Source organism: Octopus bimaculoides, chromosome Z, assembly GCF_046866305.1.
Source record: "Octopus bimaculoides isolate indiv1 chromosome Z, ASM4686630v1, whole genome shotgun sequence".
Taxonomy (NCBI): Eukaryota; Metazoa; Mollusca; class Cephalopoda; order Octopoda; family Octopodidae; genus Octopus; species Octopus bimaculoides.
In genome coordinates, this window is record NC_142944.1 from 28,835,288 (window position 1) to 28,850,404 (window position 15,117).

Genomic DNA, 15,117 nt, shown 5'->3' on the forward strand with positions numbered 1-15,117 from the left:
AGACAACTGGCGGGGTGGATACTGAGGACTTTCCGTACAAGGGATCAAAAAGTCATGTTGATTCTATGGAAGACATTTGTTCTGAGCCGCCTAGGACTCGTTTACATACTTTTAGAAGGATTGCTGGGAATCCATCGGGGCCAGTAGCTGAGTTTGGGTTCATTTCCTCTATAGCCCTTATTACATCGTCTTCCTTTATATTGATGTAATCGATCATCATTGCCTCTGTTTTTATATCTGCAGTGGTAAAAAAGTCAGTTGGATTGCTGACTTGCAAGTGCCTTAGGGGTGGAGTGAAAACACTTTTGAATTGCTCATTTAGTATTTCACTTATCCTAATTGGGTTTCTCGTGAATGAACCATCTGTTTTGAGGAGTAGCCCTATCCTGCAGTGCACTGAAGCTGTTTCTTTGGCAAACTTGTAGAAAGCTCTGGGGTTAGATTTTATATTGTCTATAGCCCAGGCTTCTTTGTCTGCTCTTTCTTTTTCGTGGGAGAGTTGCAGATTTTTTTCAATCTCCAGCAGTTGTATTTTCATGCGGGACTTTTCACTGCTTTCAATTTGTTTGTTTAGGCGATTTGAAACTTGTGTACACCGTCTCATAAGAATTTTCCTCTCCCTGAGGATTTTGTTCTTGTGTACAGTGGCCTTTCTCTCCAGGACACATTTGTAGCATATGACTTGCATTACAGACATGAATTGTTTAAGTTTCATGTCGATGTCTGGTGAGGAGAGACATTTAGGCCAGTTTTGTTTGAGGATCTCTTTCTCAATTTGTTTCCAGTTTACTGTATGGAAGTTCAAATTGGAAAGATTCTGAGAGTTTCTTGTAGGCTGCATGTCCATGGTTTCCTTTGGTCCGTACATGGTCAGCTCTACCATGTGATGTACCAGGCTCCCTTGGTGTTCTCACATGATATCTATGGGTAGATGCACTTCATAATGTCAATCACTCTGCAGAGTTTACTGGGTTCTTTTTTATAGGGCATCAATGCTTTTCATATGGCATGTGCACCAGTATCAATTTTCCTGTGGTGAATGGATCTTCTTGAGTACAGTAACGTGCCAGATAACTCAGTCATGGATAGGTAATGTCAGTGTGCCTGTAGGACAGTGTAAATGATTTAAGAGGAAAACTGAGCATAAGAGGCATCAAATGATGTGAGAGAGAAAACTGTACTGGTGTGGTCATGTGATGCAAATGGATGAGGACAGCTGCATAAAGAAGTGCTGATCTCTAATTGTGGAGGGAGCCTGTGGAAGAGTTCGATCCAGGAAGATCGGCAAAGTAATGAGAAAGGATCTTCTGACACTGAGATGACAAGGGACTGAGATTTGTGGCAATTTACTGTACTTGAGGAGACACATCAAGCTAAGTAAAATGATGTCCATCCATACATACAAGCATGTCTTTTATGGCCATGCCCCACTCCCTCTCTCAACTGAGAGTTCTTTGTCTTGCAGGTTCCGGTGCTACATAAAATGCAGTTGTGCTGGTGCCACATAAATGCACCTATGCCGGTAGCATGTGAAAAGCACCCAACACACACTATAAGGTGGTTGGCATTAGGAAGGACATCCAGCCATAGAAACCATGCCAAAACTGACAATTGGAACCTGGACAGTTCTATGGCTGGCCATCTCCTATCAGGCCATCTAATTCATACCAGCAAAGAAAGTGGACGTTAAACGATGATGATGATGATGATGATGATATATATATATATATATATATATATATATATATATATATATATATACATATATATATATATATATATCATATAGGACCTAGGCTGATTTTAAAAAAAAACTTTTTGTTTTTTTGAAGATCGTATATTCCATTAAACACAGTAAATTATAAGTATATTATATACTCTGTCTGTCTGTCCCTTTGTCTCACCTTCACTCATAAGTTAAGAGATGTTGTACTGAATAACATACTTAAAAATATCTCAAAAAATCAAAATTATCTCAGTTGGGGTAGGGCGAAAAAGAAATAGCTAGAGTCATGAAGTATTTGCTTGTGTACAAAATGCAATGTTTCATAGCAGTGAAGCATAGATATAGGATGTGGATGATGTATGAATGCTGGAAAGAAATGATGTAAGCAAACTAGGTAGAATGTTAGTATGATGAACAATGGAGTACCATAGTGTTGAGAGGAAAATTGGCTATAAGAGCATTCAGCTGTAGTGTTGCAAGACAGGAATCTTCAGTGGACAAATAATGCATTTGGCAGAAGACAGTTGAGTAAATATCAAGTTATTTAAGAAGAAAGGGCCTCATGGTAAGTTGTGGTTAGGGTTATTCTCTGAATGTTGAACCTCATGAAGGAGATAAGATGACAAAGGACTACAAGCAGTGAAATACTGTTTTGGAGATCTATCCAGTGTTTGCATATAACTATAGTATATAGCTATTGCATTCATACAATAATTATAGTGTATAATAGTCATAGCAACCAACAGCTAATCTTGAGATGACGTTATCTGAGGATTTTGCTAAATTCCAGCTTCAAAATGCTATTTCTGCTGAAAAACTGGCATTACTAACCTAATGCTTACTCATGTAGACATACATACTTAAGGAATGAAAAACAAAGCCAAATCAAATACATCTGTCTACATGCATGTTTGTTAATCTGCTTAAATCTATATATAATTTTCAGCCTTGTTTCTTTTCTTTCCTTTTTTTTTTAAAGCCAATGTAATCTCTGGGATTGATAACAATAATATAACAATTTTTATCAATAACATAATGTGTGTTGATTTAGCTGAGTAGTGAATAAAAGCTAGAGTCAGAGAAAAGTTGTTGTTTAACCCCAGATCATCCCTGATATAGTAGATTTACAATTCCAGTTTTGACCATCCCATATTTTTTAAATATGTAGGATTACTATTGTAATTGATGTAGCCTTCATTTCCTTTTTAAGATGATAGGTAATTTGATGTTTCTAGCAAGTTCAGTGAACAAATCCACAGATTTCAAGACATTATCTATAAAAATAAGCCAAGTTGATTAGAATATAAATCGAGTTGGTCAAGTCAATCTGGGATTGCATCTATTCTAATTTCTAAAGAGGGAACAATTTATGAATAAGATAATTACCTGCAGGTCAACTATTAAATATCTTCCCCTGTATTATGATCACTAAAATTATTTTCCTTTCCACTACAGGAAGTAGTTTTATGTCATCACAGAAAGTACCATCAAAATGCAAAGAGCTAATATAGATACTGCAAAGCATCTCATCTGACTCTCTACAACTTCTGATAATCCATCACTCAAGATTGGTACTTTTTTTTTATCAGTATTAAACTGGTTGTTATTTTATAGAGCATGAAAAACAGCAGGATTTGAACTAGGAGCTTAAATGGAGAAAGTCAACACACTGTAAAAGTATTATTATAAATGATATAAAAGGTTTGTCAACTAACTACCCTAGTAATGACGGTAGCCATAATGCCAAATATGTCATTTGATCAATATAGTTGTCATCAATATACAAACATAAAATCTTTCTCTATTTGCTTGACTAGAGCCAATCTGTCACCACAGTATCTATATAAAGCATTATTAAACACAGGATTTATTAAAGAATATTTAATTGAAATAAGTTCTTTTAGAGTTGACTACTATTAACTTTGTGACAACAAAGAGGAAGAGAGAATGTAAAGAGTAAATATAATAACCATAGCAGCTAAGCAGGTGCCACGACATGTAATGCACAAAATATTAAAAAATAGGACAATAGGCATTGACAGAAATGTATTAGTTAATAATTATTGTAATTTTATTTCTATCAGTTAGTACAGTCATAGATGTTTCACTATATATATATATATATATATATATATATATATATATATATATATATATATATATATATATATATATATATATATATATGTATGTATGTATATATATACGCATGCACGCACACACACACACACACACACACACACACATGCACACAAAGAGCCATGGAAAGAAGAATGCCGAAGCTTAAAAAATGAATAAGTTGAGAAACAGTTAGATAGAAGTGGCAACAGGTTTAATGGATATTATCTAGAAAATAAAAGACTCTGAAATGATTTTTCACAGAGGATATGTTTATAAGAAAGTATAATAGACGGAATAGCAAACTAACAGAGTGGACACCACATTGAGAAAAAAACAAGTGGGAAAACATGGTAAAGTTGGAATGAAAACTTTTAATTCTTTGCCACTCTGGTAGAGAGAGAACACACTGTGGCCTTCATCCAGCAGTATATTGAACATGTGTAATGATGATGTATGCATGTATGTACAGTATGCTGCACCTCAGCCTTTGAATAATAATGTATGTGTTATTTCTTTACTACCCACAAGGGGCTACACACAGAGGGGACAAACAAGGACAGACAAACGGATTAAGTCGATTATACCGACCCAGTGCGTAACTGGTACTTATTTAATCGACCCCGAAAGGATGAAAGGCAAAGTCGACCTCGGCAGAATTTGAACTCAGAACGTAGCGGTAGACGAAATACCGCTAAGCATTTCGCCCGGCGTGCTAAAGTTTCTGCCAGCTCGCCGCTTTTGTGTGTGTATATGTGCATATGTGTATGCACATACATACACACATATACTGTCATCATTTAACGTCCATTGTCCATGCTGGCATGGGTTGGAAAGTTTGACTGGGCTGGCATGCTGGAAGGCTGCGCCAAGATCCAGTCTGATTTGGCATGGTTTTCTACTGCTGTATGCCCTTCCTAGTGTCAACCACTCCAAGAGTGTAATGCCATGAATGTGATTTTGCTCAGCTTGATGGGTCTTCTTCTTAAGCACAACGTAATGCCAAAGGTCTTGGTCATTGCCTCCATGAGGCCCAACACGTGAAAGAAGCTCAGCCACTTAGCCTCTATGAGGCCCAACACTCAAAAGGAACTTAGCCACCTTGCCTCTGTGAGGCCTGTTCAAAAGGAACTCGGCCACCTCACCTCCATGAGGCCCAACACTCGAAAGAAACTCAGCCACTTTGCCTCCATCAGGCCCAACATTTAAAGGTTTTTTTTTTACGTGCCACTAGCACAGGTGCACTTGGCTTGATGGGTCCTCTTAAGCAGAGCACATCACCAAAGGTCTCAGTCACTAGTCATTGCCTCTGTGAGGCTCAAAGTTCGAAGGTCATGCTTCACCACCATGTCTTATGTCTTTCTATATGTATGTTTGTGTATGGTCATACACTCACACAGAAACTTCTGTTGTAATCAGTTAATATTCTTTTTTCCATGCTGGCATGGGTATATGGTTTGACAGCATTTGATGGGTTCAATGCCCCATTGTCTGCTGTAACATGTTTTCTGTTGTTGTATACCCTTCCTAACACTAACCCCTTTACGTGTACTGAGTGTTTTTTTAATGCCACTATTATTAGTGAGGTTGTTGTTTTAAAAATTTGTAAACACTTGAGAGAACATGAGATAATTATTCTTGTTAATTAGATCTCAAAGTACATATAAAGCTATTAGGCTGAAAAATCTCATTTGAATATAAAACCACAGGCAAACTTTGATTTTTTTTTTTCTTTTTTCTTTTCAATTCTGATTCCAAAACAGAATTATTAGTTTGGTTGCCATGCAGTTCACAAGACTACAATCCCTGAAGGTGGGGGTCAGCTTTATGGCTGAATATTCAGAACCTTCAGATACACTTCATTTATTATCTTCAGTCTCCTTTCATAATGTAAACTCCAGATTCTTTTCAGCCCAATTTTCTGTTGGGATTAATTGCTTTAGCCTTTACCTCTTCAAAGGCACTCACAGGCAGTGAGGGTTTGTACACAATATTGTCCTTCTCTTAGACTGACTGTCTTTTAATGTTGTCACTTCCTGACTACTCAATAAGTTAAACTACCATTGTATTTGTGGACACATTACCTTTTCCTAGAAATATGCTTTAGCAAAAGCCTGCCTCACACTCACAGGTTTTACAGCATGCTGGATACTAAGCCGCAATTTTTAGGTCTCTTTACTATTATCAGTTGGTTGTTGATCATGTTAGTTCTTCCATCCTTTTGACAGGTATTGTTTTTGTCCTACTGGGTTTTCAGCAACCTTCCTCACCAGGCAATGTTTGTGGGTGGACTGGTTTATATGTTGATGACAGAACCATACAACAGTTTGTACGGGACTACATACTACCATGGATAACCTGAGCATATGTATACACACATTTTATACACATTGTGATGGTTCCAACCTGAAGTGAAGAGGGCATGTGCCTTTCTCCTCTCCACCTTCCAGCAAATTTTTAAAAAGTTTTTATAAGGCTCATGAAGAATTGTTTCTCAATTTTTGTGACGTTTCTTTGTCTCCAAATTGTTCTCTGCTTCTCTTTATAATCTTAATCTTTAACTTATCCCTGCACTTGTAATATGAATACACATGTGTGTGCATATGATCATAACCTCATCATAGATGTTCAAAGATTGTGAAGCTTTTAGCATCTTTGCAAGTTTTGGCTGATTGTTGTTCATATGTAGAGAAGGCGATGTACAATACTGTTTCTTTGATACATGAAGTGATTGTGTTTTTGTGTTATTGAAAGGGAAGTTTACTATATTTTCATTAAAGAAAACTTTATGTACATGCATCTAAGCTACAAAACCATTTGTCTGAGTAGTCATTTAACATAAAGTGAGTAGTATAGTGGAGAAGACTTTTCATAACCACAGTCTCAAATCTTATATTTAATTTACCATTTATCGCTCTTCCAATGAAAAAGAGTTGCCTTTTTTTTCACCATCAATTTTTTTTTTTCTTTAAGGTTTCATATGTGTGTACATGAAGTTGTTGGTGCTGACTATGAGTTAAATAGAACATCATTATTACCAATTTTCCTGCTGCTCATTTTCACTCATTTGAAAAATGGCCACTAACATAGCAGATGTTTCGGATGCCACAACCATTTCGGGTGACTATGATGGAAATACTGATATTTCCAGTCAGCCAACAGCAATTGCTGGTAAGTATCATACTCTACTACTGGTTTCAACAGAAGGTGCAAAATTAATGTCCTTTTTGATTGGTCAAATCTGGTAAGTATTCTTGATGAGTATGCTTAAAATGAGGGAATGCAGAAATTGTATTCTATTAGAAAATCTCAATACACCTATATTGATTTAAACTCAAAATTCTCTACAGATAATTTAATAACTCTTTCTTGCTAATTTGATATTACTAGTATCACAAAACTATAATCATGAATATAGGAAGGTGAAAATCAAGTTGATCCCCACCTCTTGAATTTCACTTATGCACATAATCACGTGCTATTGCACACACACACACACTCATACACGTTCTTCCTGCTACTTTTGGAGCATCAGGTTACAAGAGATCACAGTTGCAAGCCTTGTTGTAAGCCTCCACATCCAGATCCTGACAGGTCTGCCCATTTCCTATGCTACTTCTCTCTCTTCCACTGAAGAGAAGGTTTTTCTGTCCCTTTGTGAGCTGGCATTGTTCTTGGCTGAACATCTTTTTCCATGAAGTAACCTGAGATTACTCAGCCAGTCCCTTTCCATCACTTTTTCCTTCATGATGTAGTCAGGCCAAGAAGCTCTTAGTATGACAACTGCAGTTCTTTATATTTTGTTGGTTTTGTCAACATCGTTGTCGTCGTCGTCGTTTAACGTCCGCTTTCCATGCTAGCATGGGTTGGACGATTTGACTGAGGACTGGTGAAACCAGATGGCTACACCAGGCTGATAGTGAATATATACCAAGGCAGCAAGCTGGCAGAAACGTTATCACGCCGGGTGAAATGCTTAGTGACATCTTGTCTGTTTTTACATTCTGAGTTCAAATTCCGCCAAGGTCCACTTTCCCTTTCATCTTTTTAGGGTTGATAAATTAAGTACCAGTTGCATACTGGGGTTGATCTAATTGACTGGCCCCTTCCCCCCAAAATAGTGGTTTATTGATGTAGGTTGTAAATTTTTCCTATATTGAAGTTTGATAAGCTGAAAAAAATTATTTTATAACTTATGGTTAACAGCTAGGGTTGCTGTGTATGCGAATACAAATCTAAAATTAGGGAATGGAGTCAATAAAATCCAGGTTACATAAGTTTCATAGCTAGTAGAACCTTGGAAGTAGTAATTATCCAAATGAGGGGTAACTGCTAGCTACTCCTCAGGCCAAAGATACCTTAATCAAAAGAAGTTAAAATTGTTAAGGGATCCCATGTTGACTCACAGGAGATACAATTGGTCCAATGAGTAGCTAGAGGATTACACCTCATTTGGATAATTACGACTTCCGAAGTTCTGCTAGCTATGAAACTTTTTTAATCTGGATTTTATCTACTCCATTTCCTAATTTTGGATTTCTATATGTATATATATATATATATACATACATACATACATATATATATATATATATATATATATATATATATATATATATATATATATATCATCATCATTGTTGTTTAACGTCCGCTTTCCATGCTAGCATGGGTTGGACGATTTGACTGAGGAGGTGAACCGGATGGCTGCACCAGGCTGCAATCTGATCTGGAAGAGTTTCTACAGCTGGATGCCCTTCCTAACGCCAACCACTCTGAGAGGGTAGTGGATGCTTTTACGTGCCACTGGCACGAGGGCCAGTTACATGGTACTGGCAACGGCCACGCTCAAAATGGTGTTTTTTACGTGCCACCTGCACAGGAGCCAGTCCAGCAGCACTGGCAACGACCTCACTCGACCTCGCTTGAATGATTTTCTAACGTGCCAGTAAGGTAACGCTGGCAATGACCATGCTCAAATGGTGTTTTACTCCTAATGAGGAAGTAAAACAAAGGGAAAAGGAAGACAAAAAACAAAATCATTGGGACGAAACAGAAGACCCCCCCAACAAAAATCACAGGAGTTACAAAAGTAGACACATTTGCAAATTTTACCTGCAAGAGGACTGCTGGCATGGTGGTGATGATGCAAACTGTGGTGTTACACATTAGAAGCCCTACCAAAACTGCATGGGCTCATAACAATACTCCCTTCCATGAAGAGGACAAAAGAAAAGGCATCCAAGAGGACCTCACACCCCAGGTCCTGTTGTCATATTCAAATCCAGTGTGTGACACTCAAATTGTACACATAAGACAATATTGTATTGTTATATGCACTACATATCACCCACCAGATACTCCAAATCATACAGGTAGGTTTGAAGACTGCATAGCAAAGATATGAGAAGTTCTCACCAAACTGGAGCAACACATCAGTGTATTCTTTTTGGGTGGCTTTAGCTTCCCCAATATAGGATGACCTGGAAGCAAGATGTTCTCAGGAATGACACACCACCAGCAAGCACAGATGGAGTCCCTGCTCCACCTAACCAATGCTTTTTTCATGGAGCAAATTGTGCTGCAATTAACCATGGCAAATAATATACTGGATCTCTGCATCACAAACAATATGGACATTATTTATAATGTTTTACGGCCTCAAACATCTCATACCTTCGCGCTTTAGTTTGCCCTCTATTATTTATCTTGTTTCTCTCCATGAAATTCAATTGAATTCAGTTGTTGTCTTAAATTCATACTTATTCATTTTCTAAGCTTCCTAAATTCATGCTACGTTATATTCTATTCACCTAGAATTCATTGCTCTTTTAAAAATTACGATTTATGCATTGTTGTCTCTCAAATATTTAAAATCTACAATTAAGAGCCCTATCTACTCGCTGTCGGTACCTACCCACCCCTACCCATTTTCCTTTATTCAAAAATTCTTATCGCTCCTTAAAATTATGGCTTTTAAGTGTTGATTTCTCAGCCCAAGAATTACAGCGTGATGTACTGCTTGACTGGTCCCCCCTCTCTCTCTCTCTTTATATATATATATATATATATATATATATATATATATATATGATGATGATGATCTTTTCTCCCGCCATGCCTCTGTCTACCCCTCCATCCTCTCTCTCTCTCTCTCTCTCGTAGTTTTTCCTTAAGGTCTTCAGGTTCTGGCTATATATAAATGAGAAATCCATTCTAAATTATCTCGCTGACATACTACGACGAAATCTCCAAGATGCAGATAAGATAGAGATTTTTATTTATTTACGGCCTCAAACATCTCATACCTTCGCGCTTTAGTTTGCCCTCTATTATTTATCTTGTTTCTCTCCATGAAATTCAATTGAATTCAGTTGTTGTCTTAAATTCATACTTATTCATTTTCTAAGCTTCCTAAATTCATGCTACGTTATATTCTATTCACCTAGAATTCATTGCTCTTTTAAAAATTACGATTTATGCATTGTTGTCTCTCAAATATTTAAAATCTACAATTAAGAGCCCTATCTACTCGCTGACGGTAACCCGCCCTCCCACCCCCTCCACCGGAAGTTCATTCCTCTGTCATCCTGTCAACCTCGGCTGTCTCCCGGAACCCATCTAGTGGCCTTGGCCATCCTCTCCCCTAACTTTGGGTAGCGCATTAAGTTTGAGAAATGTTTGCAGGTTGTAGGTACTGTTTTGCTTATGAATTCTTCCAATTGCAAGTTTTCTTTTCAGGTACACGACACTGCTTTTCCCCTTCCCAGGCTACAGGCCTATACCCCCAACACCCATACTGTTAGGATTGGCACTCTCAACGTCGGCACGCTGAAAGGTAGATCTGGTGAAATTGTTGAGATGCTTGAACGGAGACGCGTGGATATGTGCTGCATCCAGGAAGTAAGATGGAGAGGAGGTTCTGCGAGGTTCCTCACAGGCAAAGAACACAGGTACAAGATTTTCTGGGCAGGGAACACTGACGGGGTCGGGGGGGTAGGAATACTTCTAGCGGAGAAATGGGTGGATAAGGTAATCGAGGTCGTTAGAGTAAGTCACAGAGTACTTAAGATCAGACTAGTGCTTCATCATAGATTAGCTACTGTCATCTCAGCCTATGCACCTCAACCGGGGCTACCAGATGGTCTGAAAGACCAATTCTATGACACCCTCTTGCAAACTACCTCATTGACGAGTGACAGGGACCTTCTCTTTGTGGCTGGAGACTTCAACGGTCATGTCGGACGTCGTGCTGGAGGCTTCCATGGCATACATGGAGGCTATGGCTTCGGTTCCCGCAACGAGGAGGGAACCAGACTGCTGGAGTTCTGTGATGCAACCGATCTTATGGTCTGCAATACCAACTTCAGGAAACCTGCCAGTCACCTAGTCACCTACCGCTCCGGCAGACACTCTAGCCAAATCGACTACATCCTCGCCAGAAATAGGGAAAGAGGGCGGCTTATAAATGCCAAAACCTACCCTGGCGAAGAATGTACCCCACAACATAGATTAGTAGTTAGCGACTTTGGGATCAAGGCAAAATGGGTGCCCAGAATTAGACAGGCTTGGAGGAGAAGGGTGTGGAAGCTTAAAGACCCTGCAAACGGACAGAGACTTAGAGACAAGTTACTTGAAGCATTTAACGAAATAGAAGGGGATATAGCATCATACAACGTGGAAGACAATTGGAGATTTCTGCGGGACAACCTGTTGAAAGCCACCGACCAGATTTGTGGGTGGTGTAAGGTCCCCTCCCGACCCAGAGTAACGTGGTGGTGGAACAAGGAGGTAGACAGGGCTATTAGACAAAAGAAACAGGCTTGGAAGGACTGGAAGAACGGTGGTAGCAGGGAATTGTACCAATGTGCCAGAAGGGAGGCTAGGCGACAGGTTTATTTAGCCAGAGGGGAAGCAGATAAGGAAAGATTTGCCAATGTTCTGCGCCGTGAGGACCAAAGACTCGAGGTATTTCGTGTTGCAAGACAGTGTAGGAGAGAGAATAGTGATGTTGTAGGAGAGAAATGTGTTCGCATGGATGATGGTACGCTTGCATTAAATGAGGATGCAAAGAAAGAGGTCTGGAGATGCCACTACGATAGATTGCTTAATAAAGAGAATGAATGGGAGGAAGAGAGCCTGCCATATGTCGACCCAATAGAGGGACCAGCTATCCGAGTTGATAGTACCAGGGTAGATAAAGCAATTAAGAGTATGAAGACCGGGAAAGCCCCCGGCCCATCAGGAATCACTGCAGAGATGCTCAAAATATCTGGTAGTGTTGGCTATAGCCTAGTCACCCGTATTATGAACCAGGTGATACACGAAGGAGTCATACCCAATGACTGGTGTAGCAGCATCATAGTCAACTGCTACAAAGGTAAAGGTGACGCTTTAGATACAAATAATTACAGAGGCATCAAGCTGTTAGATCAGGTTATGAAAGTTACAGAGAGGGTCATAGCCCAACTAATTAGGGAGCGAATCAATTTAGATGAGATGCAGTTTGGGTTCGTGCCAGGTAAAAGCACTACTGATGCCTTATTTCTAGTGAGACAGTTGCAGGAGAAATACCTAGCTAAGGATAAACCTCTGTACCTGGCTTTCGTTGACATGGAGAAAGCCTTTGACAGGGTCCCCCGATCCCTTATCTGGTGGTCAATGAGGAAACTTGGGATAGAAGAATGGTTAGTGAGAGCTGTGCGAGCCATGTACAGAGATGCTGCCAGTAAGGTGAGGGTCGGAAATGAGTACAGCAATGAATTCCGGGTAGAGGTAGGGGTCCACCAAGGTTCCGTCCTCAGCCCCCTCTTATTTACCATAGTCCTCCAGGCAATCACAGAGGAGTTCAAGACAGGTTGCCCCTGGGTGCTCCTCTATGCTGATGACCTTGCCCTAATTGCGGAGTCACTATCAGAACTAGAGGAGAAGTTTCAGGTGTGGAAGCAAGGTCTAGAATTGAAGGGCCTTAGAGTCAACCTAGCTAAAACCAAAATCCTAATAAGTAGGAAGGTAGATAAAACACAAACCCCTTCAGGTAGATGGCCCTGCTCAGTATGTAGAAAAGGAGTAGGTAGTAACTCTATAAGATGTACCCGGTGCAAGCTATGGACACATAAGAGGTGCAGCAACATCAAAGGCAGGTTAACTAGCAAGTTAGTTTTTGTTTGTGGCAGATGTTCATGTGCAATAAAGACTGCAAACAAACAGGAAACAACTTCTATCTCATTCCAGGGTGAAAAACTAGAGGTAGTCGATAGCTTCCGCTATCTGGGCGACCAAGTTAGTAGTGGGGGTGTGTGCGCTGAAAGTGTAGCTGCAAGAATAAGAATAGCCTGGGCAAAGTTTAGAGAGCTCTTACCCCTGCTGGCGACAAAGGGACTCTCACTCAGAGTAAAAGGCAGACTGTATGACGCATGCGTACGAACAACCATGCTACATGGCAGTGAAACATGGGCTGTAACTGCTGAGGACATACGTAAGCTCGCAAGGAATGAAGCCAGTATGCTCCGTTGGATGTGTAATGTCAATGTGAATACCCGTCAGAGTGTAAGTATCTTGAGAGAAAAGCTGAACATTAGAAGCATCAGTTGTGGCGTGCAAGAGAGACGATTGCGCTGGTATGGACATGTGGTGAGAATGGAGGAGGATAGCTGCGTGAAAAAGTGCCACACCCTAACAGTTGAGGGAACCTGTGGAAGAGGTAGGCCCAGGAAGACCTGGGCTGAGGTGGTGAGGCAAGACCTTCGTACATTGGGCCTCACCGAGGCGATGACTACTGACCGAGACCTTTGGAAATGTGCTGTGCGTGAGAAGACCCGGCAAGCCAAGTAAGATCGTTGCCAGTGCCCCTGGACTGGTTCTTGTGCGGGTGGCACATGAGATGCACCATTTTGAGCGTGGCCGTTGCCAGTACCGCCTGACTGGCTCCTGTAGGATTTTCGAGCGAGATCGTTGCCAGTGCCCCTGGACTGGCTTGTGCGGGTGGCACATAAAAGACACCATTTCGAGTGTGGCCGTTTTCGTGCGGGTGACACGTAAAAGCACCCACTACACTCTCTGAGTGGTTGGCGTTAGGAAGGGCATCCAGCTGTAGAAACTCTGCCAAATCAGACTGGAGCCTGGTGTTGCCATCCGGTTTCACCAGTCCTCAGTCAAATCGTCCAACCCATGCTAGCATGGAAAGCAGACGTTAAACGATGATGATGATGATGATGATGATGAAAGTGACACAGATCACAACATAATAGAGTTGTGTACGTATGGACCAAAAGCCCCTGCAGACGTACAGCCTATATGAAGCACCTAAAATCTCTCCAAACAGAATTTTCATAAAGCAAATTGGAATTTGATTGAGAAAGAGATCGTCAAACAAGATTGGCCTAAATGTCTACAAACATTTCATGTCCATAATGCAACCCATGTGACAAATCTGTCCCAGAGCACAAGGCCAACACACACAAAAGCATCCTTAGTGAAAGGAAAATTCTTATGAGACAATGGACAAAGATTGCAAATTGCCTGAACAAGCTCCTCAAAAGTAGTGAAAAGTCCCACCTGGAGAGAGTGCTGTTGGAGATAGAGAAAAGTCTGCATCAATCTCATGAAAAGGAGAGCAGATAGGAAAACTTGGGTTATAGAAAATATCCAGTCAAACCCTAAAGCTTTAAGTTTGCCAAATAAGCAGCCTTGGTACGCCACAAGATAGGATCCCTCTTCCAAAAAGATGGTTCCCTCACAGGAAACCAAATGAGAATAAGTGAAATACTAAACAAACAGTTTCAAAGTGTGTTCACTATGCCGCTGGGACACAGGCAAGTGAACAAACCAGCAGAATTCTTTGCCACTTTACCTGTAACCAAAGAGGTGATAATTGATTACATCAACATTAAAGATGTAACACTGGCCACAGATGAGGTTGACACAAACTCAGCTGCTGGTCTTGGATTCCCAGCAATCCTTCTCAAATTGTGTCAACATCCCTTGCGAAACCACTGCCACTTCTTTTTCAGAGCTTTCTTGCAAGTGGTAAGCTCCTAGAAAAACTGAAGGAAGGAATAAAATGCCCCGTCCATAAACGAAGAAGCAGAGCAGATTCTAAAAATTGTAGGCCTATCTCTCTGGTCTCACACATCAGCAAAGTCATGGAACAAACAGTCCGGAAGAAACTAATCACATTCCTTGAGGAAAATGAGTTGCTGACTGACACCCAGCATGGATTTTGACCAGGTAGCAGTTACCTCATACAACTCTTACAACATTATGACTGGGTG

General features: G+C 40.2%; 1 protein-coding gene across 1 annotated transcript in view; it reads left to right on the forward strand.

Annotated features, from left to right (window-relative positions):
- Positions 1–15,117, forward strand: part of LOC106870708 (uncharacterized) — a 61,446-nt gene that overhangs the window by 9,961 nt on the left and 36,368 nt on the right. The window contains exon 2 of the mRNA XM_052973667.2: positions 6,818–7,015. Within this exon, the coding sequence (XP_052829627.1) occupies positions 6,919–7,015 (97 nt within the window). The 5' untranslated portion in view covers positions 6,818–6,918. The remainder of the gene's footprint in view (positions 1–6,817; positions 7,016–15,117) is intronic.